This window comes from Zalophus californianus, chromosome 2 (genome assembly GCF_009762305.2).
Source record: "Zalophus californianus isolate mZalCal1 chromosome 2, mZalCal1.pri.v2, whole genome shotgun sequence".
Lineage (NCBI taxonomy): Eukaryota > Metazoa > Chordata > Mammalia > Carnivora > Otariidae > Zalophus > Zalophus californianus.
Genome location: NC_045596.1, coordinates 101,836,228 through 101,863,119, shown reverse-complemented (window position 1 = coordinate 101,863,119; position 26,892 = coordinate 101,836,228). Strand labels below are relative to the sequence as shown.

At 35.8% G+C, this 26,892-nt stretch overlaps 1 protein-coding gene across 4 annotated transcripts in view; it reads right to left on the bottom strand.

The window, feature by feature from the left end:
- SPATA5 (spermatogenesis associated 5) overlaps positions 1–26,892 on the bottom strand; it is a 331,633-nt gene that overhangs the window by 249,792 nt on the left and 54,949 nt on the right. For 3 of the 4 annotated variants that reach the window (XM_027599262.1, XM_027599265.1, XM_027599264.1), the window contains exons 11-12: positions 18,622–18,831; positions 440–493 (exon numbers count right to left, since the gene is read on the bottom strand). In XM_027599262.1, coding sequence (XP_027455063.1) covers positions 440–493; positions 18,622–18,831 — 264 coding nt within the window. The remainder of the gene's footprint in view (positions 1–439; positions 494–18,621; positions 18,832–26,892) is intronic. The other variant, XM_027599263.1, reaches the window with a different exon arrangement.

The following is a 26,892-nucleotide window of genomic DNA, read 5'->3' as shown; positions in this document are numbered from 1 at the left end:
GATGCATTGTCTAAATCACCAGGCAAAGGTAAAATAATTAAAATAAGGAGAGTACAGTGAAATTTTCATATACTAAGGCTTATTCAATTTAAAGGACTACATAGTTTAAAGGATTTAAATCTCATTCTGAGATCAAGCAATCCTTGTAAGTACAGATGTTTTGTTTTGTTTTGTTTTTAATGAAATGATGGCAGTTGTCAAAAATCTTCATTTGGTAAGACTGAAGGCTGGTAGTATTATGATGTTTAAACACAAAGTATTATAGATGATCGAAACTGCATTTTTAAATAATAAAATAATGTTTGCCTGAAGAACAAATGTAGCAGAATTTAGATTTGGAAATTTCAGAATCTAAAACCCAAAACAAAATGGAGACCATAGAGAAGGACAGAAGGATGGCTCCCCCATGCAGAGTCCACTTCAAGGCTAATCATCTTACCTCTCTAACTGCTCTTTCAGATTCACCAACATATTTATTCATTAATTCAGGCCCCTGCATGAAAAGAAAACAACCGTTCAATGTCCTTGTAAATGCAACCACATGTATGTCTTTCGATGAAAGAGAAAATGAATACATAAAGAAAAAGGAAAAAAATAAAAATTTGCTCTTAACTAAATTGGCTCCTTTAGCATACTTATTTTCATTGGGTGTTATTTATGCCTCAAATATTAAAAATATTTCCAAAATATTTTGGAACATATTCCAAAAACTAAACATCAATGCAAAGGAAAGGCTGTGGCTAAACATAATAGTTTAACTTCTTCTTCGTCATCTATCTGTCAATGCATATTTTTACTATGTTATCAGGTCCGTGGTGCTGGGTACTGAAGGAGGAACAGTCTAATTTGGAAGACCAGCAGAGATACCATCCATGTATTCCCAGATCTAACCAGTGGCTGGCTCTGAGCAGGTCTACATGTCATTTTGGATCCTAGTCCAAGGATATTGATCCTAGATCAATATCCTTCTCTGACAAGAAACAAGACCTCAGGGCTATTCTTCTTATGACTCCGTAATAATTCCTGAGAATGGAATGGAAGGCATGTAATCCATGATATTATCTTACAGTCCCTGAGTATTTCCTGTGTAAATGCCACTCTCGAGCTCTCTGCTCTCACTTGACTTGGCCATGTAGACACTGACTATATGAATCTGCAGGGCTAAACATGCTCTTCTCAGCTGATTTAAAAGAGTACAGTGAGAGAAAGTTCCCACAGCTGAGAAAGACATGTGGCATGATAGCACAAACTTTCTACCAGTGTCTGAAGGGAACAGTTGTGGTCTCAGGACAACAGGGTTTTGTGGGTTTTGTTTTTAGTTATTTATTTTTTTAATTTTTTGGGGGTGGGGCAGGGGCAAAGGGAGAGGGAGAGAGAGAATCTTAAGCAGGCTCCACGCCCAGTGAGTGAGCCCAACACAGGGCTCAGTCTTACAACCCAGAGATCATGACCTGAGCCGAATTCAACGGATGTTTAACTGAGTGAGCCACACAGGCGCCCCTTGTTTTGTTTTCACTATCTCATGACTTTTGTCATGTGATGACTATGTGTCATGAGATAGGTATGCAATAAAAAAGGAAAGCCTACTGTTTTTCATTCAATGTGTGATACTTTAGATATTTCAGAAAGAAAAAAATGTTAACATTCAAAAATGTTAAATGTCCAAAAAAAAAAAAAACCCTCCAGAACAAACAAACAAAAAAATGTGCATCTTTGAATCAGCAATATGCAGTGTATCACTTGGAGACAAACCACTTTTATAGGGATTCTCCCTGTTGATGACCAGTTAGTAAAAATTTATAGAACTTTATTACTAGAAGTGCACACATTTCACCCTTGCTACCCCTTCTAAAATACCTGGACACAAGCAGGCAAAAGAGCTTTTCTATCAGCTGGATGAAGTGCTGAGTGGCAGATACCTGAAGGGAGATTCAGACAGAGGCTGAATGAATGGACACATTGAAGGTGACAAGAATCATTGTCAATGACATGGTGTGATGCTCTGACTGAGGGTGAGCAGTGTTGGTGGTCCTGAGACTTTGTTCTAAGGGAGTTATCTCCTCTGGCTGGAGAGGGGGTTGGGAGGAACGCAGACGGACAAGTGGACATCAGCACGGGGGTAGTGGTAGCAGCCAACCTAACATGAGGTATCAGAGATCAAGAGGGTAAGGAGAACTCTGGCGCAGTGGGAAGGGTGGCTCAACACGAGGTGTCCCAGTCTGAGTGGAATGAGGGGGGCATTCCAGTAGGGTCTGGACAAGGTATGATATGGAGAGTTCCCATACAAGGGAGCAGAACAGCATGGAGGACTGACACAAAGCAAACAGAGGAAAGTGTCCACATGAGAAGGCAGGCAGTGCAATATTGTACCGAATATTGTAGCCCTGGTGGGGTAAGACAGGTATCCTCATGGAAGGGTAGGACACGGCCAGGTGTACAGTATGGAAGATGTCAAGGAAGAACATGGAGGGGCGGGACAGGATAAGGAAAGCATTGGAGCGACAGGGTGGCCTCGTATTTGGTACCAGAGCCCTAGTGGAGTAAGAAAAGTACACATGGGGAAGAGCAGCCCAGCAGAGGCTGCTCAAGTCAGTGGGATGAGGATGGTGCTACAAGAGGTGGGGAGTGATGGGAAAGGAAGATGGTGGCACCCTGACCATCCTGACAGGTGAGGAGTATGTTTGTTCTGGAAGAAAAGGGGCAGAGGCAGTAAAGGGGAATTATATTTAAAAGGACTGATCAAATAAATAATTAAGGATAATAGTAGCCAGGTTCCTCACTATTAGAGGACTGGTAAATATTTAAATAAAGAAACTGAGAACGAATTCTGCTGTATTGAACTGAAATTGGAATTATTAGTATAAAATCAAGATTTTCAATATATTTAGGTAAATAAATATAAAAGCATGTGTGCATATATATATATATATATACACACCTGTATGTGTGTACATGTGTGTATGTGTGTGTGTGCATGTGTGTATATACACACACACTCGTATTCCTGAGCTCTGTTCCCTGGGAGAACCTGAGAGTAGCCGAATCCCAATAATTATAAGGACACCTAGCACCCAGAGCATGGCTTTAAATTCTAAAAACTTGGCTTCCAAATTCTCCACCAAAAGGTATCAGGGCCTCTTAAAGAAATGGCAGATTCCAAGGCTGGGATAGGCGATATACAAAATGAGTCTGGAAATCTTACTGCCTAGATAGTAAGAAAGTGCTCAAAGGGATGGAAACCTGCCATTAACATTTGTTAAAAACAAGCTATTTATACAGTCTCACAGTAACTACCCACAAAGCAATATTAACTTCATGGGGATAACAGTAATTTTGCAATGGGGAAGCCTGGCAGACACCACCATAATCAAGGTTAACATTAGTAGCAATGGGACAATTTAAAATCAAGTATCACCTGAAAGGATGCAATGAGAACACAGCATTATTTCTATGAAAAATCTGAATCTAATCATGAGTAAATATCAAAAAAAAAAACCAAATTGAGAGATATTTTACACAATAATTGTCCTGTAATGTTCAAAACTGTCAAGGTCATGAAAGCAAAGGAAGGAGTGAGGAACTGTTCCCAACTGAAGAAGACTTAAGAGACATGACAAATACAGCACATGATTATGGACCAGATCATTCTGTCATAAGGGACAGTACAGGGACAAGTGATAAAACTTAAGTGGCAATAATAATGTTCTTTTCTAATTTGATGGTTGTACTATGGTTATGTGACAGGATGTATTTTCTATAGATATATACACTAAAGTATTCAGGGTGATACAGCATACAGCAGCAACTTATTCTCAAATGCTCTAATGAAAAAAAATTATTTGTGACTACTGCAAACTTTCTATAAAGTTTAGACAGTTCAAGGAAGTTGAAGAAAAAAACACTTGATCCACAGACAGAAATATTAGAGACAAGTAACAAAGATTTGATACACACAGGCCCAGAAATAACAGAAATGATTAAATTAGCAGACAATGTCTTAAAAACAGGTATTATAAATATAATAGCCACTATAGTGAAACAATCAATACACTTGAAGACAGAGCAACTATTCAAACTGAAGCACAGAAACAAAAAAGACTTAATAAAAATGACGAGACTTCAGGGATCTATATAACAATGTCAAAAGATTTAAAATATGTGTAATTAGAGATCCAGACAAAAGCATAAGGAGACAAACAAAAATACATACAAATTTGATAAAATCAATGAAACCACACATCTAAAAAGCTCAACGAACCCCAAATATGATGGGAGAAAAAAACATCACACTAAGCACATCAAGATCAAGTTGCTGGAAACCAGCAATAAAGATACAATCTTCCGAGAAGTGAGAGAACATAAAGACACATTACATGTAAGCGGAAAAAAAAGAATCAGTACTGGTTTCTCATACAAAACCATATAAGCCAGGTGACATTAGCACAAAAGCACTGCAAAAAAACAACCGTCAAGCTAGAATAGCATATCCTTAAAAACTGCAAGCAAACTAAAGACTATATGAGATAAACAGAAGCTGAGGGAAAGTATCACCAACAAATCTCCAAATGTTAAAGGAAGGAGGGGCGCCTGGGTGGCTCAGTAGGTTAAGCCTCGGACTCTTGATTTCAGCTCAGGTCATGATCTCAGGGTTGTGAGACTGAGCCCCACGTTGGGCTCTGTGCTGGGTGCGGAGCCTGCTTAGGATTCTCTTTTGTGGAACCGCCATCTTCCAGGAATTCACCAAAATGACCAACACAAAGGGAAAGAGGAGAGGTACCCACTATATGTTCTCTAGGCCTTTTAGAAAACATGGAGTTGTTCCTTTGGCCACATACATGCAAATCTGTAAAGAAAGGTGATGTTGTGGACATCAAGGGAATGGGCACTGTTCAAAAAGGAATGCCCATAGCAAATGTTACCATAGCAAAACTGGAAGAGTCTACGATGTTAGAGTTCTGTTGGCATTGTTGTAAACAAACAAGTTAAGCACCAGATTCTTGCCAAGAGAATTAACGTAAGCATATTAAACACTCAAAGAGCCGAGATAGCTTCCTGAAGCGTGTGAAGGAAAATGATCAGAGAAAGGAGGCCAAAGAGAAAGGTACTTGAGTTCAACTGAAGTGCCAGCCTGCCCCACTCAAAGAAGCACACTTTGTGAGGACCAATGGAAAGGAGCCTAAACTGCTGGAACCCATTCCCTATGCATTCATGGCATGATAAATGTAAAGAAAATGAAAGACCTCAAGACTGTAAAAATGTTTCTCTTAAATGAGTAGAAGTGTGGTATCCTTTCCCCCAAAAAAAGATTTAAAGCAAAAAAAAAAAAAAAAAAAAGATTCTCTTTCTCCCTCTCCCTCTGCCCCTCCCCCATCTCTCTCTCTCTCTCTCTCCCCTCTCTTAAAAAAAAAAAAAAAAAAAAAAGCCGGGAGGGAATATGTATCAAATACAAAGAAATGAAGATTGTTGGAAATGGTAAATACGTGGCTAAATATATTTCATTAATTTCTTAAAAAGACAAGTGACCATCTAAAGCAAAAGTAATAATATACTGTGGGGTTTATATATATGTAGAGATAAAGTATAGAACAAATACAGCATAAAGGAAAGTAAATTGTAAGAATCTTACAACATAAAGTAGTATGATATTATTTGAAGGTAAACTATAAATTGTATACTATAAACCTAGAGCAAGTATTTTTTAAAAAGTAAAACAAAGAGGTTTAGCTGTTAAGAAAATAGGGGAGATAAGACAGGATACCAAAATATACTCAACTAATCCAAAAGAAGACAGGAGGGGAAAAAAAATAAAAAAACAGATGGGAAAGATGGACAAAAATTATAGGCATTAAAAGTCTTTCAAATTATAAATATGCCTGATAAAAAGGAGATGATCTTTAATACTGTTTTTTATATACTACCGCCACAACGGGTGCTTCAAAAATATTGAAATATGATAGTATGGCAACAAATGAATGCAGTAGAACACATGGGGATTAGGGTGGAACAGTCAAGGATAAAGATAAGAAAAGAACAGGAAGAGTATCTTAACGTTCAGGCTGACAAAACCCAGCTGCTCCAAGGATACTGCCTTCAGTCATGTTCACTTAAGAAGAATTATTTGATAGCATCAACACAGAAATCCTTAAATAATAAGAGAGACAGTTTTATCTTTCTGCCTGATTTTTTTATTAATCCAAGATGATACATAGTAAATTTTATATAACATTAACAAAGTTGTTTCCCTAAAAAACAAAACAAAAAAACCTCTCATCTATTTATGTCTGTTTTCTTGTCTTTAAAAATAATCTTTCCAAAATTATTTCAGAGTAATAGATTATATATAATCTAAAAAGTTAGTACTTGAGGCTAATTAGGGGGCAGATGTATTAAAAACATAATTATGACATATTATAAAATAACATCTAACACTTAAGGTACTTCTACATCTGTGACTGAAATCTACAAACAACCAGGAAACACATAAACCATCAGTAAGCAAACACATTTTTAAGAAAACTTGCTTGGGACAGTGCATTTGATGACTACACTTTATAATTAGTATACCAACTGTTTATACATTGGTACCTAAACTGTCTCCAAGAAATGTTTACATAATGAAATTGTTTTTAAGCTTATTTCCCCAAAAATGCTACAGAGAGACTTCCTGACTCTAATCTCATCACTAATGATTTAATTATCTTAATTTCTTAAACAGTGCAACCCAAAATAGATTTAATTTCAATGAAGACAAAGGATGAAACATTAGTTATGCTGAAGCAGAGTGTTCTCACTTTTTAAAGGATTAAGGAGGGCACGTTCTGCATGGAGCCCTGGGTGTTATACACAAACAATGAATCATGGAACACTACATCAAAAACTAATGATGTAATGTATGGTGATTAACATAACAATAATAAAAACATTTTTAAAAAAAGGATTTTGAAAAAATAGCAACGACTTAATACCAAATCAATTTTACAAGCTTTTTTTTTAAACATTTTATTTACTTATTTATTTATTTTTAAAGATTTATTTATTTTGAGAGAGTGAGAATGAGAGAGAGAGAGAGTACATGAGAGCGGGGAGGGTTAGAGGGAGAAGCAGGCCCCTCGCCGAGCAGGGAGCCTGACGCAGGGCTCGATCCCAGGACCCTGGGATCATGACCTGAGCCGAAGGCAGACACTTAATGACTGAGCCACCCAGGTGCCTCAAGCTTGTTTTTAAGACACATGTTAGACCATGTAATAGGAACACAAAATTTACACTTATATAGCCATCAGTGAGATAAATAAACTTGAAGGCATTTTCCTGAGTACTGTGGAATTGAGAAGACAAAATATAAAGAGCCAGACAGTAAATATTTTAGACTCTATGGGCCACATATAGCTTGTGTCACATATTTCTCTTTTTTAACATCCCATTAAAAATGTAAAATTCATACTTAACTAGAGGGCTAGATTAAAACAAGCTGCAGGCTGGATTTAGCCCAAAGGCTGTGTAATTTGCTGACCCTTGATCTAGATTAATCTCACACAATTTTAAACAGTTCATTTCTGTCAACAAGATCAAAAGTCACTGAAAATATCAATGACACGATTGGTAAGTAAAAAACTTGGACTTAAAAATATTAAGAAAACTGATTAAAACATTAAGGGAAAAAAATTAATGACTTTAAAAAGCAATTTCACCTAGTTATGTTTAAGATGCTCATGCCCAATGACAATAACTTCTAGGTATAAATACCATAGAGAAACTCTTGTACATACACCAAAGGAGACATATACAAGAATATTACAGAAGCACTGTTTGTTTGCAACCAAAAATAAATCCTAATCCTGGAAATCATTAATATAAAAATGGGTGAAATAGATGAAGAGGTATAAACTTCCAATTATAAAATAAGTAAGTCATGGAAATATAAAGCACAGCATAGGGAATATAGTCAATATTGTAATAACACGGTACGGTGACAGACGGTGACTACACTTATTGTGGTGAGCACTGAGTAACGTACAGAATTGTTGAAGCAATATGCTGTACACTTGAAACTAGTATAACACTGTATGCCAATTATACTTCAATTAAAAAAATGGGTAAATTGCAGTGTCCTCATAAAATGGAGTTTTATACCATTAGAGTGTAAATGAATGGCTACACTAAGGAGACAGTTTGGAAGCAGAGAGACCAGCAAGAAAGCTGTCGTTATGCAGCCAAAATGCACTGCCTTACATATTTATAACCAAGAGTAAGAGAGTTTTAATGTTTTTGCCAAATTTTTAAAGATTGTAGAACAGTTGTAATTATCCCCATTGATCATTTTTGTGTGGCTTCACCTCACACGATCATTTTGAGTCCGGTACTACAGTGCAAAACAATGTCTGCTGGTTCATAATACATAAAGTCAAATAAATAAAGCAGGTGCTATTCATTTGCAATATGATAAATTACACTTTTACCCAAAGGAGACTGTGGACAAACACTTAAGAAAGTGAACAATAAAACAAGAATCAGGGTCCGCTCAAAAACACAAACCTTAGATAATTAGGAAAATGGGTTTTTGTTGGGGAGGAGGTCAGAGGGTACAGTGAAGAAAGGGTGAGAAACTTTTATGTAGAATGTTATTCCATATAGGGTAACTAATTAATCAAGTGTGCCCTGATAATAATCAGGAAGGAAATTGCTGGTGTCACTGTTGTGTTTAATGTAATTATTATCATGCCACATCTGAATTACTGTTAATTGTTTTTACAGCAACTCTCGATAAATGTCAAGGGCATGACATAAAATAGTAATCCAGTGAAGACATATCTTTATATTCAGGCAATATATACAACGCATATAATACTGCTTTCTAATTATCTGGCTTAACTGAAGGAAAGTAACTAGAGAATCTGGAGAAATGATTATTGTTCTCCATAGATTATCTAAAAAAGATGACTTGAACATCAGTGTTGAAAAGTATAAGATTATATCATTTCATGATCTCTGAGAATATATCAATACCCTGCTACTAATAACAAAAAAATTAATGTTTTAAATATATGAGGTTTAGGCAAACAGACTTGATATTTTGTTGAAATATGACAATACGGCACATAACCTTAACCAGTAAAGGGTCATTCCTCTACTACATAGAGGTAAGCCACAAGAAAACTGTAAATAAGAAACAATGTCTTTTTCTTCAAAAAACAAAAAGAAAAAAAATAGATTTGAAAATCTAACCTAAGAATTTTGCACTATAAAGAAAATATGGGTTGGAATAATTCAAGTATTACTAATAAGTCATAGCAATAATAAAAAGACTTCTGTAGGAGAGGCACCTGGGTGGCTCAGTCAGTTGAGCAGCTGCCTTTGGCTCAGGTCATGATCCCAGCGTCCTAAGATCAAGCCCCCAGTCGGGCTCCCTACTCAGCGGGGAGTCTGCTTCAACCTCCAGACGTGTAATCGCGTTCTCTCTCTAATAAATATTTAAGAAATCTTAAAAAAAAAAAAAAAAAAGACTTCCGTAGGATCCCTACAGAACATATGATTTTGCAGAGACCAACATGCTGATAAATCTTACCTAGATGACTGGCCTGCAAAATGCGACCCAGTAGCTACACTGATATGTTACATGGATCCAGAATTCTATAAGAAGTCAAGGCAATATCATAACCAAGGAAGGTCTGTTTTGAGCTTAAAGTTCAAATAGCCAAAAATCACTGTATTCTGGTACAAAGAGTTGCAAAAGATTAAATTCAGTTTCAAAGACATATATTACATTTTATTCTAACAGAAAACTTAAGGAATTATAAGCTATTATGCTATACTTTTTTGTTTCATTTGAGGCCCAATATATATCCAATTCTTAAAAACAGAAGAAAGCAGCAACTACTGTCAACTAATTTCATGAAATCTTGCTAAATGTTTCATTTGTATTATCCTCCACTGCTTACACCAGTCCTCTGAGATGGATATTCTTATCATAACTTTACAGAAAAAAAAAATGAAGTGAAAGAAGTTTAAGTAATTTGCAGAAGTCACGCAGAGTGGGCATACAAGTCTCTTAAGTATCACACCTCACAGTTAGAGGAAATGCCCTAAAAGTTTAGCAATCAACAAGAACAAGGGATAAACAATAGATTAGAATATAAGCACTATGTTAAGCATACTCAGAATGGTGTTAGTGGAAGGGCTTTAGGAGTCATTTAGTCTAACCTACCTCATTTAAAACCTGAGGAAAACAAAGTGCAAAGAAGTTGAATGAAATGCCAAAACCCCTAGAAAAGTTAAATGGCAGAAAATAATGATAATGCAGGGTTTTGGTTCACAGACACTACTCTTTCTAAAAACTATGATGTCTTCTATTTGCTCCACGCCCTTCTAAAAATAAAAAAAAATTTTAAAAAAGGAAATGTGCCCTTAAGATTTTTACATGGTGGGGCACCTGGGTGGCTCAGTCGGTTAAGCATCTGCCTTTGGCTTAGGTCACGATCCCAGGGTTCTGGGATCAAGTCCCCCATCGGGCTCCCTGCTCAGTGGGGAGAGCCAGCTTCACCCTCCCTTCTCCCTCTGCCTGCTGTTCCCCCTGCTTGTGTGTGCCCTGTCAAATAAATAAAAAAAATCTTTGAAAAAAAAAAAAAGATTTTACATGGTACCAGCAATTCAAATTCAAAGGTATTTCCGGGAGCAGAACAAGCGGTAAATGCGAAGTGTAACTGTCAATAAATAGCTGCTAACATGGGTTAATTTGAAAATAAGAATTTTATTAATTTCCATTATAAACAAGAGACCATTTACATCAAAATATAAGGGTTAGGTATAAATAGTATGGTCTATGAGTGCCACATTTGCTGATAGGTTAACTCTTTAAAAAAGTAATATATAAATCCAGAGAAGAGATAGGGTGGATGGGACTAGATAAGGTTATTTCTTTTCCAGTTTTAGTTACCAAATAACTGTGGTATATTTGTCCTGCCACATTTCACCTGCCCAGATAATGTGCTTCACCCATAAGGGTAATCAAGAAATACTACCAAAGCAAATTAAGTACCATAAGTAGGCTTATTTTGGAGTAATGTTATTTTTCATGTTTCCACGGTTAAGATTTCAAGTGTTCAAGTTTACAAAACAACATAAATTCACATAAAGATTTGTCCAGCTGTGCTATTAATCCAGTGAGAACTAAATCTGACTTATCTTTTATTGTTTCATGATTTTATATCCTATCAGTCACAAACTCAAGTATAATATTTACACCTCAAAAAAACTGCCCTGCAATTTTGCCCCTTTAATCAGTACTGGGTTTTTTCCTGTCTTCCTAAGGGCTTTTTAAATGTGTCTGACACCTGCCTGTTGCTTTTGGCCATTACAATTCAAACCAAGTTTTTATAAGTTCTAAAATGTCTAGGGAAGGCAAGTTAACCTAAGTGTTAACTATGGTTAAATGTTATGGAATATACTCATAAAAACCCAAACTCACATGAGATAGAATTACATATATGTAATGTGAGTAAAAGATCTTGAAAATTAACAAAAAGTACGGCATCAGCACATACAGAAGGCCATTTTGGGAAAGTACATCAAAAGGTTTGAAAACAGGCATTAAGTACTAGGCAAGAAATGCCTTGGGCAAGTAAAAACCCTAAAAAGAGAGAAGAGCTAGCAGAGAAGGGAACAATTCAAGCTGTTCCTCTCAAAAAAAGTACAACACAAACCTTCCCCCACAATTTATTAATTCAGGAAACAAAAATGATACATTTCAGAATCTGCACAGCAGTACCATTCAGCTAGCTATAAAGTATGAATGTAGACATGGCTCCAGAAACCCCTTACATTACTGCTGACCACTCTAGTCACTCTCCAACTCCTTTATTGACTAATATGCAGAATTGCAAACACTGGGTTTCAGCTTCCACGCTTTCATCACTAGAAATGACCATTCTCTTGAGCTACAAACCCATACTAAAAATGGTCTTTTGGATATTACCTGCCATGTTGTTCCACAGGCATTTCAAACTCCACATGTCTAAATCCCAGTCTGGTATCTGCTCTCCCACCTCTAATTTGCCTCTCTTCCTCACGTGCTAACTCTTCCAAAAGTTTGGGAATTTCCATCTACCAGTCACTGAAAGTGAAAATTTTAATCACCTTTGACGTCTCTCTTTCTTTCTCATTTCTCACATACATTTAATCATCAAGATTCTAAATATTACCCATTTCATTATATCACTTGTTTAGTCAAATGTGTCTCTCACTGAACTATGAGTTGATAGACAGCATCTAATGCATCTTTATTTACCATGTACAGAAATAAGAGAACACAGAACACATAGAAGGAGCTTAATAATCCGAGTTACACAACTGTTGCTATTGTAAAACATTTACAAATAGTTTTTAAAGCATTATAGACATGAAGCTGTAACATTTCAACTTTAATTAAATTTTATTCAAGAGATTTAAAAGAAGGAAAAAATGACTAATCTCTCTTAGCTGGAATCCATGAATAAAAAGTTAAATCAATCCAACTTAAAATTTTGTTATTAGGTAAACTTCTTAGAAGTCTGAAAGCATTCTTCTCTTTTTAAATCTAGGTCTTCTAAGATTCCAAATGCTATAAGTTTTGTTATTACAGGTCATATTATCATTTTTTGCATTTAGCCAAATGTTATAAAGTATTTTCATGTCAAGGGACATTTTTTATATAGCAGTTTTATTGACTGATACAAGCCCAACTCAAAAAAAATTATTAACATGAAGTTTTAACATATGATGTTTCAACTTTAACATCTCAGCTTATATAGTGTACAAATCATGCCAAAGTTAAGTAAATCCAATCTAACTTCTACATAATTTTGTGATACTGACAATGGCACATCATTCTATTTGTCCTAATAATCAATTACCATTAGTTATTCCCTAAGAGCCATTCAAACAGTGATAAAACTAAGTATATATTTAATAATGATGCTAATAACTGCCAATTTAGGCATATGGGGCATATAAGACAACAGTATTTGGAGAAGCCAAGGGAATTATTAAAGTTAAAAAAAAAAAGCCCTAAAGGAAATTAAATAGAAACTCAAAAGATTTCAGACTCTAGATGAGCTCAAATGGCAATAGACCTGTAGAAGGAGAATAATGAGTTAGGGTCCACAAAAGGCATGAATCTGGACATAGTTCCTGGTGAGACTAAATTAGAAGCTATATCCAAGGTGAAAGAAAAAATAACCAAAACACTAAAAGAAAGTATTCTTTATAATGGTGGGGTCTGGGGCCAGAACCAAAACACTCCTTTATAGGCTGAGAACTGCAGTGAAACAGGCAAGCTCAGGGAAGCCCCAAACCCAGATTCCCCAGCCAATTTCCTCTCAGGGCTTTCTTTTCCCAGGAACTTTCCATTATCACCATGAACAGCAGGATGATGAACAGGAAAGAAGGTCTCCCCTAAAGCCCTCACCCAAGGAATTGGCAATCTCCCCATGGCTTTTCTCCTTCCATACATTCCACTCTTCCTGTAGTGCAGTACAGAGTTATGAGCCAGGCTTTTTAACTTCAGTTACATTCATTAAATGTCTGAACTATGTCTGGATCTGTGATACTGACTCTTTTATTTAATTAAAACTCTTTAATTAAAAGACCTTTTCTGGTAAAGTTTAACATTTACAGAAGAATTAAGATAGTACTGAGTTCCTATATACACCACCCCTAAACCCCCACTGCACACTTAGTTTCCCCTATTATTATCATATATTAGTACAGTACATTTGTTATAATCAACTAATAATAATGTATCCATATTGATTCATTAAAATCCATAGTTTACTCAGATTAGTTTTTATCTAATGTCCTTTTTCTGTTCCAGGATCTCATCAGAAAACCACAATAACATTATATTTAGCTGTCAGGTCAGGTCTCCTTGGGCTCCTCTTATTGTGAGTTTCTCAGACTTTCCTTGTTTTTGATGGCCTTGACAGGTTCAGGAGTACTAGTCAGATATTTTATAGAATGTCTTTCAATTTGGTTTTGCCTAATGTTTTTCTCATGGTCAGACACAGATTATAAGTCTTATGGAGGAAGACCCCAGAAATAAAGTACCATTCTTGTCACATCATACAAGGGTACACACTGTCAACATGACTAATCACTGAAGATGTTAACCTTGATCACCTGGCTAAGGTAGTGTTTGCCAGGTTTCTACACTGTCAAGTAAGTAAGTGTTCCCCTTTTCACACTGAACTCTTTGACAGGAAGTCATAACTATACGCAGGCTGCACTTAAAGAATTGAGTAGTTACGCCTTACAAAACTTTTTCACTTAATATACAAATCCTCTCAAAGAGCTTATACAGATTAAAACAAAACAAAACAAAACAAAACAAAAAAATCTGACCAAGAGAACTTCTTTAAGGCTACAGAGCTAAAAAAAGCAAGGGTTAGGAACCAAACCAAAGCTATCTGAATCCTGGCTTAGTACTCTTTTCATTGTAACACGATTTCAAGACCACAAATTACGGGCACCTGGGTGGCTCAGTCGGTTAAGCGACTGCCTTCGGCTCAGGTCATGATCCTGGAGTCCCGGGATCGAGTCCCACATCGGGCTCCCTGCTTGGCAGGGAGTCTGCTTCTCCCTCTGACCCTCTTCCCTCTCGTGCTCTCTATCTCTCATTCTCTCTCTCAAATAAATAAATAAAATCTTAAAAAAAAAGACCACAAATTATATAGTAATAGGTAAATTTCAAGCTCCACCTTATTCAACCACTAGTCTCCTTCCATATACTTCCATTTTATTCATCAGGTTCCTGTTTCTTTGGCAGTGATTACTCTTTCTTATTAATTTCACCAACTTCTACTCCAAAGCCATGTTTTCTCAGTTTTCTTTGTCCTACAAGAACAATTTTTTTTTTAACTGTCCCAGAAACATCTTTCCATTTCTCTGAACCTGCCCAATAGAAACTGCCTGAACTACCTCCTCCAGTATCATAGTGTAAATAATGAAAAAAAGGACTGGGCATTAAATTTAAAAGGGGGGTGGGGGCAGGGAATAAAAGACTGTATAATGCAGTGGTTCAGAGTTTAGACTCTGCACTCAGAAAGTCCTGAGATCAAATTTCAGTTTCATCACTACAATTCTGACCTTGGAAAAGTCATTTCACTGTCTGAAACATTATTATCTTCATTTGCAATCCCAGAAACTAATCTTAAAGCATTCAGTATATAAAAGAGGTATATCTATGCAGTTTTCCACACAGTATCTGCAAAATGGAAACTATGATTTATAGGCTAGCCCACAAAATTTAAAAACAAAAGCTTAAATATAAACTTGGAACTTACCAAATTCAGATTATTTTGTACCTTTGATAATAGAATAGTAGGGGATCTAGTTAAATAAAGAACAGTAAGTACTTGGAATTGTGCATGCTTTTGAATAAAAGTTTCCTGAAATGGGATGTATTTTATGTAATTCCTCCTTGAGACAAGTTATCAGAAAGAAACTTTCCCCCCCAAAAATCAAGCATACACTAAGCTCATTACATTCTTGTACTCACCAATAATAGCTAATAAAGGACTTGCTCAAAATCCCTGTCAGATGCCTAACCATCTTTCTTCCAGAATCAGTAACAGTTCTCCATAAAGTAAAGCAGCCCAGCTACACAAGGGTAATTAATCTATTGCAGCACTCCAGACAAAAGCAAGAGAGAAGCAGAGAGGAAACTTCAAACTGGAAAATATTTTGATATAATTGACACAGATGACAAACCAAACTTAACCGTATGTCAAGTGTTAACAGTCTACACAACAACACATACAGATGCCAAAAGATATTAAGAGTCCACACAAGCCAAGGTGAAATCTGAACTCTGAGTATACATCTTTTAATCACTGTTTAGGAAAGATGCACAGGGGAAGCTAAAGTGTTCTTTCATAAAGTCAGAGAAAGAAATGTTTCAAATCTTTAAATTCTTTATTTTGGGAATTAAAGGTAACTACAACTGTAAAAAATGTTAGGGAGTTTTCCCCTTCAATACATGTAAGATACTTGTATTTTCCAATAGGCTAGAAAATTTCATTGTCTATGTACGTTTCTCTGGTCATTTTCTTTCTTTTTTTTTTTTTTTTAATTTATTTATCTGACAGAGAGAGACACAGCGAGAAACGGAACACAAGCAGGGGGAGTGAAGGAGGGAGAAGCAGGCTTCCTGCAGAGCAGGGAGCCCGATGCGGGGCTGGATCCCAGAACCCTGGGATCATGACCTGAGCCAAAGGCTTACTTACCAGCTGAGCCACCCAGGCGCCCCTCTTTGGTCATTTTCAAAATGTGTCAGACTTGTGATTTCAAAAGCTCAAACTTAACACTTAAATCCCTTGGAAAAGAAACATATATGTTGCAAAAAAAAAAACAACTTTTCCTTTATAGAAAAAAAAAAAAACTAGGAAGAATATAATATAAATTCCCAACTTCTCTGACTTCATTTGTGCATACATAAGCTGTATAACATAGCTACTTTAAACTTTTCTCATTAGCAATGATCAGACAAGATGAAAAGACAATTGAAAATGCAGAGAAAAACAAAAATTTTTTCGTGTTCCCAATCTTTTCTTTTGGAAATTTTTAAACATGTAGGAAAACTTAAAAAATAGTAAAATGAACATTCATTGTTCATTAAATATAATCTCCACCCAGATTCAAAAACTGAATAATACTGCCAAACTATACTAAAATGTATATTGAATAAAAATCTACCTTAAATAAAAACTAGTAAGTAGGATATGTAATTATCTTTAAGCAAGTATGAACTCAATTGAATAAGAAAATTTCTCAACATAACTTATCCTTTGTGTGAGTATGACCTAAAAGAAAAATGAACATGAGTTTAGTGAAAAAGCTCAAATACGTTAACACACGCATGGCTATTTTACATGAACAGTGTGCAAGATAAACCTTTCAAAGAATCTTTGTACATTTTCTCACAGTGAGAAAAGTAAAACTGCCTAAAGTTCTGAAATGTTTCATACTCAAAAACAGTAATAAATGTTTTTCTAAGTAATCCTAAGATAGGCCAGAAAGCAGTCCTGGTAACATCTGGAACAGTTATCTTAGATCACATAAGAATGAGATACTAGTTCATAGGAAAATACATGTGCTCCTCTTTGAGATTCCAGTATAAATAACTCTGAGTGCAGACCTCATCAAGTAGGTTTCAGATATCCAGAAGACAGAAAAAAATTCAAGGATTATGAATATACAATTGTGGAAAACACAAGGTAGGCACAGAAAAATGGAGATGACAGTAAAAAGAGTAGGAAGTGCCAGTAAAACAGTTATGTCCATTACCATGACATAAGAGAAAAGGAACCAAAGAGAAATCAAGATGTCTCTGAAATTTCAAAATCACTCATTACTCCAACGTTTAAAGCTGCAAACTTTAAAACTGTGGTGGTGATTCAGTGTAAGTGATCATAGTAAAAATGGTCCCCTCCCCTATCTTCAGTATCTAATATCTTCCACAAGATAATCACAAATATGCAAACACTAGTGATTGCAAAGATACTGATTTTTAAAAAGCAAATAGACTAAACATACCTAAACATTATTCCAAAAAAATTTTAAGTAAAAAATTGACGCTACTCTGAAATAAATTTTATGCTTTCAAACTGCCAAGGATTTCAGTGTTCTAAGATAGAAAACATATTTTGTTATGAAAAAAAATTCCCTGGTACTATCAAAACAGAGCCTTTTATCATGTGCTTTTTCTGAAATGAATTTGATATTTAACAGACTGAAGTACATATTTTTGTGATAAAATCCTTCCACTAATGGATTTAAGGTTCTATATATATGTATATTTAGTAACTGGATATATGATCATATTACATAAAAGTTAATTAAAAAATTAATATCTTGTCCTGGGGTGCCTGCGTGGCTCAGTCAATGGTTAAGTATCCAACTCTTGATTTTAGCTCAGGTCATGATCTCAGGGTCCTGGGATGGAGCCCTATGTTGGGCTCCACACTCAAGGGGAGTCTGCTTGAGGATTCTCTCTCCCTCTCCCTCTGCCCCTCCCCCTGCTCACATGCTCTCTCTCTCTCTCTCTCTCTAAAATAAATAAATAAACCTTTAAAAAAAAATATCTGGCCCTAAAGTCAAGTCAAGTAAGACTTACTTACATGTCAGATAAGATTATCTACCCCAAGTAACAGGGTAGGGCAATGAACAAATAATGTATGTGTGTGTTTCAGAATAAAAACCTTGTACAGATATTCCCTGACTAGAAAAATGTTTTAAGGAATTTAGTTTTACCATATAAATGATCAGATTTCTTTGAAAACTCTCCCTATATAAATATTAAATTTATGTCATATTTAAATTAAGTCTTAGTTAAGCAAAAGAGGTTATTAGCACAATTAAAAAATACAGAAACTAAACAAGACTGGTTTCTATGATACACAGACATAAGAAATATTGAAAATCACAAAACTAAATAAAGTAGTCCACCATTTTTGCTGATTACAAGCACTAGTTTATTTAAACCTCAGCCACTCCTTAGGATGCCTTTTCATGTTTTTCTAAGGGTAAGAATCAAAGGATGGGTGTTAGTGGTGCTGGAAGAGAAAGTAGCAATTAAAAAATTTAACACCTTACCTTTATAGCTAGGAAATTCAGGCCACTCTCATTGGCCAAAGCCTTTGCAATCATTGTTTTAGAGCATCCAGGTGGTCCATACAGAAGAACTCCTTTAGGTGGTTGAATACCCATTCGAATGAAAGACTCTGGATGTTTCAAGGGCCATTCTACAGCCTGTTTCAATTTCAGTTTGATATTTTCCAGTCCTCCTATATCTGACCAGGATACCTAAAAAAAAAAACAAAAACAGAGCATTACCTAAATGTAAGTTTTGCCAGGAGAAACAGAGGGGAAAAAAAAAAGAATCAATAAAAAGTGCAAGAGGGGGAATAGAACCATTTAAGAATCTAGAAGATCCTTAAAAAGTTCTAGAAGTAAATTAGAGTACATGAAATGTGAGCTATATATTACAGAAATACTAAAGAAAAAAGTTTCTGCTTGTATAAATAACTGTTTAAATGATTGAACAAGGTGTTAAGTTTATCTTCTTTTCTAGATGGCTTAAAAAATTAAGTTTCATCTGTCTGAAAATGGTTTGAATTAGTGATGCAAGGTCTCATCTACATATATCTTTTAGCAAATTTATCTGCATTATGTATTACTTCCAAAAATATTTCTGTAGGTTCTTAGGGAACATACGATTTTTTCTGTCTTTGATATATTCATGAAGTATCCTCAAAATTTTGTTCCTTTTTCTCAACAAAGAAACCCACCAAAATAAGACAACTCTTTACATGGTGTTTACTTAGTAAATATCCATTAAGAACTACATATCAGATCATATACACAGGAAATAGAAACATAAGACATGAATAAAAACTTTAAAGAACTTAACAACCACCAGTAATGTGTACATAAATAATCACAGTACAATGGAAAGGATGCTAAACACAGTAACAAAGACACAGAGAAAGCTTTTGGGAGTTCCCAGGAAGAAAAGATTACTTCCAGCTGGAAGGCAAATCTGAAAGTCAACTTCTAAAGCACAGATGAGATCTGGAAATGTGAAAACAGGGGAATGGTCAAGTAGAGGCAAAAAATCACAAAAGGCTCAGAGGAAAGTATGAAGGAGTAAGAGAAAAAAGATATGAGGGAGAAAAATTTAAAAAGGAAACTAAGTTGAAACTATATAGTGGGGGACCCTGAAGACTAGATGATGGAGTTCAAGAACCTCTCTCTTCATAAAAAGTCTTTGAAGATTTTTAATCTGGAAAGTGATATGGTCTGATGTGTGCTTTAGGAAGACTTCTCTGACAAGATTCACTTAGAGAGGAGAAAGAATGTGGGGAGATCAATTAAGGACCTATCACAAACATTCTTAAAAAAACAAACCTAAACTAGGGTAACCACATGCAGAGGATGAAGACACACCAGAGGGATACTGCAGGTCCACAGTAGGAGAGTTCTGAGGTTAGAGTAAGAAAGACAGAGAATTTAAAGCTGAAGATTTCAAGATGAGTTGATAGACTATGAAGAGAAAAATAAATTTTAAGAGGAAAAATATATGATAGATTTTTATTTCTGGATATGAAGAGTTGAGACAGGACAGGATATTCAAGAGACAAAAAGGGAGCAGTGGGAATGTAAGCATCACAGATGGAGCCCCGGGAAGAGGGCAGAACTGAATTTCAATTTCAGAGAGCTCTACATACAAACAATAAAAATTATGACATCAATCAAAATTGCCACCAGGAGAGGAGAGATGTGGGTGAAAGGCAGCTTGCTGGGCACCACCCACATTCAAGAGGCAAAAGGGGAAAAAAAAGAGGAAGAAAAAGTTCAGAAAAACAAACAATTCACAAATCCAAAAAAGAGAAAAGTTTTCTTTGCTAGTATCAGGAAAAGGTTATTTTTTTTTAAAAGAACTTGCATGGTTTTAGAGAGGGGGACTTTGTTGTTTTCGTTTTTCGTCCACGGAACCAGAAGAATGCTATATTATGAACCATAATCCTGAAAGCAGATTTAATTATCCTTTTCTAAATTGTTTTCCTGGGATTTATTTTTAAAAAGTAAGATTACTGGATTAAAAGGGATGAACATATTTTTAGGTCTCTTGATGCATAATGTCAGTTTGCTATCCCAACTGCCTTATCTATTTTAGTAGCATGAGTGATACGTGTCTAAGTTTCCCTACAGTATCATCAGCCTTGGGTTTTATTTTGCCTTTTTTTTTTTCCTGATTTCTGATTTCACCAATTAATAAAACTAAAATTAAACTTGAGATCAATGCACATAAGCTTATGGCCCTAAAAATACAGGATCAAAGTTGACTGTTTACTACAGAAGGTGACTGTTACTGTTAAAACCAGGCCTGCCTGAAAGTGCAGCCGAGTTGTCACACCCCGAGGGGTAGTTCCTGCTTCTGCTTTCTTGTGTCTTTCTTTTCCTTTTTCTTTTTAAATAAAATTTTGAAAATTTTCAACATACACAAAAGTTGAAAAATTAATACAGTAAGTATATATATACATTTTGCCAAAATTCACCAATTTTTAATATTTGCCACACATGCTTTAATGCATGCTCTCGCTTTCTCTCTACACACACACCAAGAGTACACACACAAACACACATACTTTATCAATTTTTAAATTTGCCACTGAATCTTTTTAAAGTAGGATGGGGATGCCTGGGTAGCTCAGTTAGTTAAGTGTCTACCTTTGGCTCACATCATGATCCCAAGGTCCTTGGATCAAGCCCTGCATTGGGCTCCCTGCTCAGCGGGGAGTCTGCTACTCCCTTTCCCTCTGTTCCACCCCACTGCTCATTCTCTCTCTCAAATAAATAAAATCTTAAAAAAAAATAAAGTAGGATGCAGATATCAAGACACTTCAAAATACTGCAGCATACTCTCATAGAAATAAACATTCTGGGAAGAGAGTGTTAAGGAGGGTAGTCAACAACTATCAAAAACTAAATAGAGGGGTGCCTGGGTGGCTCAGTCGTTCAGCTCAGGCAGGTCACAATCCCGCGGTACTGGGGTCGAGTCCCACATCGGGGCTCCCTGCTCAGGCTCTGTGCTCCTGCTCCCTGCTCAGCAGGAAGCTTGCTTCTCCCTCTCCCACTCCCCCTAGTTGTGTTCCCTCTCTCGCTGTCTCTCTCTCTGTCAAATAAATAAATAAAATCTTAAAAAAAAAAAAACTAAATAGATCAGAAAGTATAGAGTATTAAAGAAACTGTGGTCAGTAGATTTAACAACAGTTACTGAACTGAATGCTTTAATTATACAGTTTTTGTTTTTATGCCTTTTAGCAGTGGAACATACATACACACACAACACACACACACATTTATGAGCACACACAGACAGTATATATGTTATATATAATGTATCAAAGCTGTATTTATAATAACTACCAGAAATGTAAAAGTCAGAGAAGCACTCCTTAAACTTGTGAAAATTAAAATGATAATGTGTTACTGTTATGATCCTGCATGATGCTCATTCAATTGTTACTATGCAATTATTATACCTATACAATGAGAAGAGCACACTGTCAATGTACTCCACTAGGAGTGGACTTTCCACGTCTTAGAGCACATTTGAGTTTTACTTTTTTTTTTTTTTAAGAGAGAGGGAGAGAGAGAGACAGAGAGGGAGAGAGAGAGAGAATCTTAAACAGGCTCCACACCCAGTGTGTGAACCCAACTCGGGGCTTGATCTCACAAACCTGAGATCATGACCTGAGCCAAAATCCAGAGTCAGATGCTTCACCAACTGAGCCACCCAGGCACCCTGAGTTTTACTTTAAGTAATGTAGCATTATACAGAATACTTATTTAAGCTAATTTAAATAAGTACACATATACAGATAAAATTTTCTTAAAGGTTAATATAGAATTATATCTTTCTTAATCAATGACATTTTATAAAAAATTCAATTATATGCCTATAAATGCCTAGGGAGTATTTTTTCTCAGGTTTGTATGAAACTAAACAGATCTGGCAAATCTTCATTACGATAAAATTTGGTTTTCAATACATTTGTGTGTGTTTGGTTTTTAATCAGTCTTTTAAAGAGTCTTGAAAAAAGAGTTTTTTAAAAGAACTTAATATCAGATACTAAGTACCTCCATGAACCACACATGGAAATCACTAATATAAACACAAAGAAATCCATGTGATAAAAGATGATCTCTGTAGTTAATAAGGATTAGGGAGTACTAGCAAACAGAGTCAGCTGGACCTGGAGTTGGAGAGGGCTTGTCCGCCAAGAGAAATTAGGATGATTTTATCGGAAAACTGAGTGTTCACTAGCATGGAAGAGGCCAAACCACCGATGCCACTGTATGGACCTAGTAGTCTTGCTGAGGAGTTGTTCCACTGCCCTGAAGGCTGAAGCAGAAGAAGACTGAAACAATCCCGTCCCCTCCCTCTCTGCCAAGAGAGAGCTCTTGCTTCATTGGTTGTACTTTCTCTATTACTGCCTTGATTGTATTTTTCCCTATATTCTTTCCTCAGCCTACAAACATTCCGTTTCTCCCTCTCCTTCAAAACAACCTTCCTTCGATACTGTTTCTATCTAATGTTCTATCGCCTTCTTTTTCACCACTCAACTTTTTGAAAGATAGTTAATACTCCTCTATTCCTACTGTATTTGTATCTCCCACTTTATATTTTAGTTAAGTATTTATCTTGTCAAACAGTAGTAGGAAAGGAGTGTAAAAGGATAAAGATAGGGGCGCCTGGGTGGCTCAGTCGGTTAAGCGTCTGCCTTCAGTTCAGGCCGTGATCTCAGGGTCCTGGGATCGAGCCCCACATCAGGCCCCTTGCTCAGCGGGGAGTCTGCTTCTCCCTATGCCCCTCCCCCCTGCTCATGCTCACTCTCTCTCTGTCAAATAAATAAATAAAATCTTCAAAAATAAAAGGATAAAGATAAAAAGTTTAAGACTGGTGGGAACGCAGGGAGTTGAGGGAGTTACACAAGAAGGTCTCTAGCTTCTCAGGAAAACATGAGGCAACATCATTTGCAGAAATATCAATTAATCTAATAAATACTGACTAAATGCCTATTTCATAATATGCTGGTTGCTGGAGACAAAATAATTCTTGTCCATACTGAGCTTCTGACCTGATGGAATACTTCCTTAAAGGGATATATTTCCATAATTAGGCAATTACTATATAGCATGGTACATGCTATAGTCACAGAATTTAAATACATGGTCAAAAAAAACTTTTCAGAGGTTATATATGAGGTGGGATCAGATGAAACTAGCCAGCTGAAAGTAACAGTAGGTGCCATGGGAGGAGAAAGAGAAAAAAAAATCATAAATTAGGAGAACTAAAAGTAATTCAGTATGGCTAGAATTTAGGGAGCCAGGAAAGGATAGAAAGGAGTAGAAAGAAAGGTTAGCAACAGAGGAAGCTATCAGACCTTGAAGACTCATAGGGCATCAAGAAGTTTAGACTTTATCTTGAGAGATATGGAGAACAAGTTAATAATGGAAATGACATGATCAGATTTCTGGAAGACAACTGTGGCTACAAGACAGAGTAGGGATTAGAACTTGGAGGGGGCTTCTACAGTAATTCAGATAAGAGATGGTGATTATCTGCACTAAAGTAGTAGCAGTGGGACTATACAGAGAAAAAAAAATGAAAGCTTTATTAAACCATAGTAAACTACATTAAATAAGGCAAATCAATTGAGTTTTAAAAATTAATTAGATCTGAAGAAAGGTGGTAAAAAAGAACATGGAATCAAGGGCAACAGCCACGATTCAGACTTGGACAACTAAGTAATTAGAAATTACAGTAAAAGGAACATGTTTGGAAATTAAGGAACAGTTTCCAATTATTATACTGTGATTGGAATTTATGAGTGAAATAAATTCAATAAAACAAGAAATGTCTTCTATGTGCTGGACTTGTGTTAGTAACTGTAGGGGCACAAAGATGAGTGAGAAAATGTCCTCAAAATTTTGTACTCCAGAAAAAGAAATAAGAAAAGTCTTTGTCTAAAGACATAAAATAGCTGTCTTCAAACAAAGTAATACAAAATCTACTGAAAAAAATACAAAACAGTTCTACAGCTCTCAAATATGTGAGATGGTGAGGACCGACATTTGGAAATTGTGCATATATGTAAGACTTATGTCTAGGTGTTAGAATGTGAAAATGACAGCAAATGAGTGAAAAAAAAAAGCAATACAAGAAATGCATCCAAAAAACCACTACTGTGGTTAGTCACATAGAGAGCTAGCTACAACTAAGTCTAAAGCAGTTTCTTATTGTCCCTTGCCAACTGGCTGCAAGGTGAGCTGGGAGCAATGAAGCTGACCACCTTTCCATGCCACCATCATCCATTCAAAAAACCACTAAGTGCCTACTCCATACTCAGTCCCATACCAGGTAATGGTCTATAAAATCCTTGCTCTCAGGGTTAAAATACAGTAAATAAGAAAATCACTCTAGTTACTGCATGGGGAATGAACTTAGTGGGGGGGCGGGTAGGCAAGACTGGATATGGAAGATGCAGTTAGATGGTGGCTTGGAGCAGGATTACAGCAGTGAGATGGCAAGGAGGGCCAATTTGGGCATGAGAATATATTCTGGAGGTAGAACCAGTAGGACTTACTGAATAGAATGTGAGGGAATGAGAGCAATCATGGGTAACTCCTGAAAAAAAATTGGCAATTCCCACCTCATATGATTATGTATCAGCTATCCTTATAATAGGTACAGCCTATAAGAAATTAGGAAGGACAATATAATAAGAATTATCTGTTTTCCCAACACCTAAAAGTAGTCATTGTTAATGGTACCCTCTAGTCTTTCAAATGTGTGTGTGTTTTCACTGAGATCATAATGTATTCACAATTTTATATTCTGCTTTTTTTAACTTCATATATTTTTTCATATTATAGATCTTCCAGTTACTGTATGACTTTGGGTAATTTACTTGATCTCTCTAAACTTTCTCATCTAGAATATGGGGATAATAAAATCTAAGCCCCCAGTTTCATTATGATAATTAAACAGTATAGTTTATATTAATTGCACGTTGCCTGGCACACAGTAACTATTTAATAAATACTAGGTATTAGTTTATTTAAATGTCTGAAAGATGATTACAATGAAGAGTTATATTTTGAAGGCTTAGTGACAAAAGATAAAAGCCAACAGGCAGTTGCATTTGTAGTTTCATGAGCAATCCTGAACTACCATAACTTTTCTTTTCTTTTCCTTTGTTGTCTGATCATTACATTTCTTAAACTAACGGTAAATAAGTTTTGCATTTTAATTTAGCACCTAAATGCCAAATAAATGATGAATAAATCTACAGCTAAGATATCAATTCAAAAATGAATATAAATCAGCTTAAAGAGCTTACTATTGCACGGAAGAATCTTAAAGCAGAGAAAGTCATGGGAAAAGTTAGTCTGTCAGAGAAGAATAAATACCAGCATGAAATCATAAAATCCTAAAACTAGAGCAGGAATTCAAAAACTAGCTGGTTCACTATCCCACCTTCAGACAGTATTTCATCTTTCAACTCCTCTCATCTTTCAACAAATACTATTTTATGCTCTTTAAAAAAATTTTAAAAAATCTGTAACTCTCTTTTTAATAAGTTACACTATATCATAACTGCCAGAAAATTATTCCTACAATCTAACTTAAAATCACTCCTGATAATAGCTGGGTCCTTTCTTTCTTACTGGGTCCTGGTGAAAACAGTGAACAGCTGCTCAGATACGGCTTTATAACTTTTAGAATTAATAATAAAGTTAGAAGTAAAGGAACAGCTGTCAAACAAGTATAGACGGAGCAGTGAGATAAATTTCCCAAGGGAAATGCCCTCCACAAACCTCTTACAGTACTTTCTGGACAAGCATCCATCCAGCAATATACAAACCAACACCAAAACAAAAGAACCCCTCAAAGTGCATACCCACGGAGGCCAAAAGACTTGATGATCAGATTTAAAAAACAAACAAAAACAACAACTTACAAAGAAGTTCCACAAGGACAAAGTAAAAAGTAATGAACCGAACTGCAGATATTAAGAGATATACTATGAGAGAGGAATTCAGTAGCTCCAGGGGAACTGAGTGTCTTTACAACATTTCTGAGTCAAGATGCTCATGTTTGTTACATGCCAAGTTTTATACTGCCAGGTACAAAAAATTCTTTTGAAAGTGTTATTTTTATAGAAAATATTGTGACAAAGAGTACTTTTCATTTTGTTCTTTCATGCTAACAAGTCCCAGCAGGAGGACAAGGAGCCAGGAGTAGCAAGTGGGTTGGCACCTGTTCAAAATTTTCCGCGGGGTCACATGTTAACT